The sequence below is a fragment of the Arachis ipaensis genome, chromosome B07 (assembly GCF_000816755.2).
Source record: "Arachis ipaensis cultivar K30076 chromosome B07, Araip1.1, whole genome shotgun sequence".
NCBI lineage: Eukaryota > Viridiplantae > Streptophyta > Magnoliopsida > Fabales > Fabaceae > Arachis > Arachis ipaensis.
In genome coordinates, this window is record NC_029791.2 from 29,961,644 (window position 1) to 29,962,206 (window position 563).

The window sequence follows — 563 nt, forward strand, 5'->3', positions numbered from 1 at the left end:
GGCCCGCCATCCTAGAGACCAAAAATAGCTCCCCTTGTTGAAAATCTTGGTGACATTTAACATCCCAAGTCTGAGGCTCAGTGTCGGCGTCGGCGACGACGGCACTTTCTTGAAGGGTACGTTAATGAGGATGCTTGCTTGGTTATAGTACCTTATTGATTGAACATTGAACATGAATGAGAGCAAGAAGCACAACAACATGGCGAAGAACTTCAAGGACAAAATGTAATCACTTATTCTATCACCATAGGCCTCCGAGACAAGGCTCTTGGTTTCTCCTTTGTGGTAGTAGCCACCATAGTTGCCGCCGCCGCCGCCGCCGACCATTAATATGGCTATGAGGGAAGAAAGCGATATGGCGGCGGTGGCCAAAAGGGTTGAAGCCATTATGTTGTTCCTCAAGGATTGCACTGCCAGAACCCCATGCCTTGGTATATCCTGTTAATTTAAATGTTTACTCTTCACACCAATATTAATTACATAAATAAATTTTTTAAAAATTTAATTAATTGTTGGAATTTTTTTCCAAAAATAAGTACTCATGCAATTGAATAAAACTTACA

The 563-nt window shown here is 41.7% G+C and overlaps 1 protein-coding gene across 1 annotated transcript in view; it reads right to left on the reverse strand.

Annotated features, from left to right (window-relative positions):
• The window catches only part of LOC107608471, a 1,490-nt gene that overhangs the window by 408 nt on the left and 519 nt on the right, over window positions 1–563 (reverse strand). The window contains exon 2 of the mRNA XM_021107574.1: window positions 1–438. Within this exon, the coding sequence (XP_020963233.1) occupies window positions 1–438 (438 nt within the window). The remainder of the gene's footprint in view (window positions 439–563) is intronic.